Genomic DNA, 4,380 nt, shown 5'->3' with positions numbered 1-4,380 from the left:
ACAGCATGCAGACAGATATTTGGTAAAGAACAACTTAATTTAGTATCTAAAGACAAGTTCAACAACAACAAAACAAATACCACAAGCTAAAGTTAACACGCAGATTTAAAGTGCAAGTCTCTTAAGGAATAAAATGGTGGCAGTGGAAAGAAAATATCCCAGTTCATAAAGTCCAGGGTCCGATCCAGATGGATTGGTGGGAGCTCCAGTCGGTCACTGCCTCTCAACGCTGAACACAGAAGGGGAGACCAAATCAACAAACGTATCTGTTCTCCTACTGCATCAAGAGTTATAGATGTAAAACAGTTTGCTGTATTAATAGAAGTGAGCTAAAAATAATTGAAGCAAATATGCTACAACTGTAAAAAACTAAAAATGCAAACAAATCAAACAAAAAGCACAAAATAACAAATACCAAAGTACAAAACACAGTGGCTGCAGTTTGCCCGTGCTGGGCCCCGCGTCCTTGAAGTGGTCAATTATTCCTTGTGAGATAATGACTTTTCCTGTCGATGATAGTGACTACAACTGTCAGTTAATTGACGTTCCTGCAGTCCTCTGCCTTTGTTAATGTCTCATCAAAAGAGGACCCATATAAAATATCGCTCTCCTCCTGAAGGGGGTGTTTTTCCGCTTGTAGCACATTGATTTCTGTCAGTCCTTTAACAGTCCTGTAATGCCTTTTGCAATTATCTGCGTGTCATTGACTTCTTGAAGAGTCACTTCATGCTTCATTTATTCGGTTATTAGCATTTCATTAGTATGAAATAAAAGGCATTCCACGACACACACAGCTACACTGCTCTCGTATGCAATGTGGACCGGGCTTAATTATTTTACAAGTTTTCTAAAAATGTATAATTAAATGTTAAAATGGGGCATTAACTGATGCAAACTTTTTGTGAATTTAGAAAAAATCTTTGCAATCACTGCAAATAGCCAAAGTGTGGTAAAAACACTTAAACATGTATTTTCCACTCGTCTGAAAGAAAACAACATAGCCCCAAGTCTCACAATTTAACAGTGGATGAAGAAACAATGTTTTTGCCTGCAGTGTCTAAAAGTCTTAACCCTCCTTCAGCCCTTTGAAGAATGTCCACACTAAGCCAAATGGCCCCCACATGGATAGTACTGGAGCACACACAGAGAAAGGAAGGAGGTCATTTCTTCTGCAGGTCAGTGGATTTCCTCTGTTCTTATCACTTCCACAGGAAAAGGCTGAAGACAGAGGGGAGTAAAGGAGTGCAGGAGGAGTATGGGGCCAATATTGTAGCAAAACTATTTACAAATGTGGAGAGCTGTGTAACTGCATCTCAATCCATGTGTGTGCAATCAGATTAGTAAAAGTGTGTAAAAGTGACATGTAAAAAGCCAATTGAGAGGCCCATCTGAGTTACAACTGATCACTTATTTCCAGCTCTTGGAGCACTTGGACTTTCGAGCCAACTCTCCACTCACATTTGTAAAGAGTTCTGCTACAACAATGGCCCCATAGAAGAGTGTATGTACATAGAGTTGTATAAGAGAGAGAAAACTAAACAGAAAAATGAAACACTTGTTCACACACTAAAAATAACTGCATCCATTAGAAATCTGACTGCTTGAGGCTGTTGAGAAGATGTGAATGTGTAATTATACTCAATGCAAATCAGTAAGTGATATTTGAATACAGACACACTAGCTGTGTTTCCATCATCATATTTTGAAGTGTTGTATTAGATATGTTTGATGAAAACAGCTAAATAAATGTAAAAAAAAATCCATCCAAAAATTTCAGAATTTGAAAGAGTCCGCTGGAGCTTTTACAGTCACTAGAAGCACATTCATGGCTGTTTGCTGTGTTGTACCTGAGTTGGCTAGTAGCTCAAAGAGGCTAACTCTGATTGTGTGTGTGTGTGTGTGTGTGTGTGTGTGTTTGTGGAGGGAGTGTGAGTGCATTAGATCTTCATATAATGTCCACTGGTGCCTCTAACTCAGTTTAAAAGACTCCCATTCAAAGTAGAAGCTGGGGCAGGTGGGCCGCCCTCTTGTGAATAAAGGGCATTAACACACTTTTTTTAAAATAGATGTGATGTAAAGTATTCTCCTCATTCCCATTGCTCTACAAAACATCCACGATCGCTCCACACAGATCCAACCTTCCTCAAGTGAAATGTCCTATTTCCATCCTGATTTCTGGATTGTTTTTTACCGTCCGAGCTTCAACTGGTGGTCTTTTAATGGCGTCACCTTGTTGCGCCTTCTTCTTTTGGTTGTCAGCTGGAGAATTGGAGCCACCTACTGCTTATCTCAATGGAACTACTGAAGACAGATGAAACACTTTCATCTTTAGCCTTGATAGCAGGCTAGCAGTAAAGTTTGTACGTCTACCTCTTTGGTCCAGACTGAAATGTCTCAGCAACTACTGAATGCATTCTTCCCTCCACCCCACATGGAGAGAGAGTTATAAACACTCTACCAGCCGAGGAAACAGGAGGTGTGGTCTCCCACGTCCTTGCTCTCTCTCTCCTCCAGCTGTTTAAAAGCAGCTGGTGGTCGTGCGAGGCTCCACTCAGTGATGTGGACGGGAGCAGACATGACAGCAGTGGGAGAACTGGTGCTAGTGCTGGGCTTGCTGGTGAGCGCTCACTGTGAGGTGAGAGCACGAGACCCTGAAGTGGAGGAGGAGGAGGAGGAGATGGGAGGAAGAGCAGCAGCAGGAGGAGGAGGATTAGGGTTCCCTCCTCACTTTGAGAGGCTTTATCCTGGGGCGACAGAGACCCCCCCACTGGGAGAGAGAGAGAACTACCCAGCCCGAACTGGGTGAGTGAACTCAAGCTTCACTTACTGCATTTTTTTATGTGCTTTTGGCCATCTGAGGAATTTCTATCCTTCGTTGAGGAAAGCTGTGTGAGGAAGTAGAACTGCACTGATTAATTTGTGAACTGATTAGTCAGATTGATACATTACAGAACATAACTAATCAGTAACTAGTTTAATTTGCTGATTTTCCTTGTCTTATATCACAGTGAACTGAATATCTTTCAGTTATGGATGATTGGTCGGACAAATAACATCTGATGATGTCGTCTTTGGAATGGACATTTTTCACTATTTCAATAATTAATTGATTCACTGTATGAATTTATCAGCATGTGAATAGAAAATGAAAATCCATATATTCTTATATATTTAATCATATAGTCTAAAATATATATATATATATAGGACACAGTTCTGCTTTTATCTTAACCTAATACAACATAGCACGTGTGCAGTCAAAGCACAATTCTGGTTTATTCCAACCTGTTTTAATGACCCTGTCCATCATTCCTGTCAGCAGTAATAACTATGAATGCAACTAATTATTATCTTCATTATTGGTTAAACTAGTTGTTTGGTCCATAAAATGTCAGAAAATGTTGATCAATGTTTCCCAAAGCCCAAAGATATTCAGTTTACTGTCGCAGAGGACTAAAGAGACCAGAAAATATTCACATTTGAGAAGCTGAAATCTGAGAATTTGGACACATTTTCTTTAAAAAAAATGACTCATAATGATTAATTAATAATCAAAGTAGTTGGCGATTAATTTAATAGTTGACTAATCATTGCAGTTCCAATAACATTATACTCATTTAATATCTGAGATCATGGGTATAAAGTAAAAACATTTACTTAAGTTCGTATAATTAGTATTTTGAAGAGTATTTTCAAAAACTGGAAACAGATTTGTGTTTGAGAACCTTCCTCTCCCATTAATCATCTGACAACCCCTCAGATTTATCTAGTGACCCTTTGGAGGGGGCCTGACCCCTAGGTTGGGAACCACTGGACTAAATTAGCTAAGTGTATATAGAGTAGTTCAAGTAGCTTAAGCTCAGTGTGGTGTTGTTTGTGCTGTAGGTTGTTTTTGTCTTTAGTTGGTTGAGGTAGTCTTTGAGCTAATTGTGACAACTACACCAACAACAGTTTCCTCTGCCACTTCCTGGTAAGACCAGAACCTTCACATCCTTACAACATCTTTAGTATGTTCTATGTGATCTAAATTAACGTCCCTCAAGATCAGTGAAAGGTAAGTTTATTTTGAGTGCTGCAGATACAAAAGACCAAATTCACTTTATCCTGCTCAGGTTTCACATATCTAATTTTTTAGGAACAAACATTTGACACACAGACCTCACACACTGATGTTTGTACCTTCTATATGTGTGAGGCTCTCATTGGACTTTCACTACACTCAACCTGATTCTCTGAATTCTAAAATATCAAATAAAATCAAATGTGGACCCTCAAACAGTCCTCTGAAGAACAAAATGTCCTCACTGTCCAAAAACATCACAGCCTAAAACACAAGTTTGGTCCTTACAAGGATAAAAGTACAATACACACACACACACA

At 39.3% G+C, this 4,380-nt stretch overlaps 1 protein-coding gene across 1 annotated transcript in view; it reads left to right on the top strand.

The window, feature by feature from the left end:
- Nucleotides 1–2,557: 2,557 nt before the first annotated feature.
- The window catches only part of mmrn2a (multimerin 2a), a 35,979-nt gene continuing 34,156 nt past the window's right edge, over nucleotides 2,558–4,380 (top strand). Inside the window, exon 1 of the mRNA XM_035663142.1 lies at nucleotides 2,558–2,802. Coding sequence (XP_035519035.1) covers nucleotides 2,558–2,802 — 245 coding nt within the window. The remainder of the gene's footprint in view (nucleotides 2,803–4,380) is intronic.

The sequence above is a fragment of the Morone saxatilis genome, unplaced genomic scaffold (assembly GCF_004916995.1).
Source record: "Morone saxatilis isolate NCDOM2014 unplaced genomic scaffold, NCSU_SB_2.0 Contig19, whole genome shotgun sequence".
Classification (NCBI taxonomy): domain Eukaryota; kingdom Metazoa; phylum Chordata; class Actinopteri; family Moronidae; genus Morone; species Morone saxatilis.
This window is presented reverse-complemented; position numbering and strand designations above follow the sequence as displayed.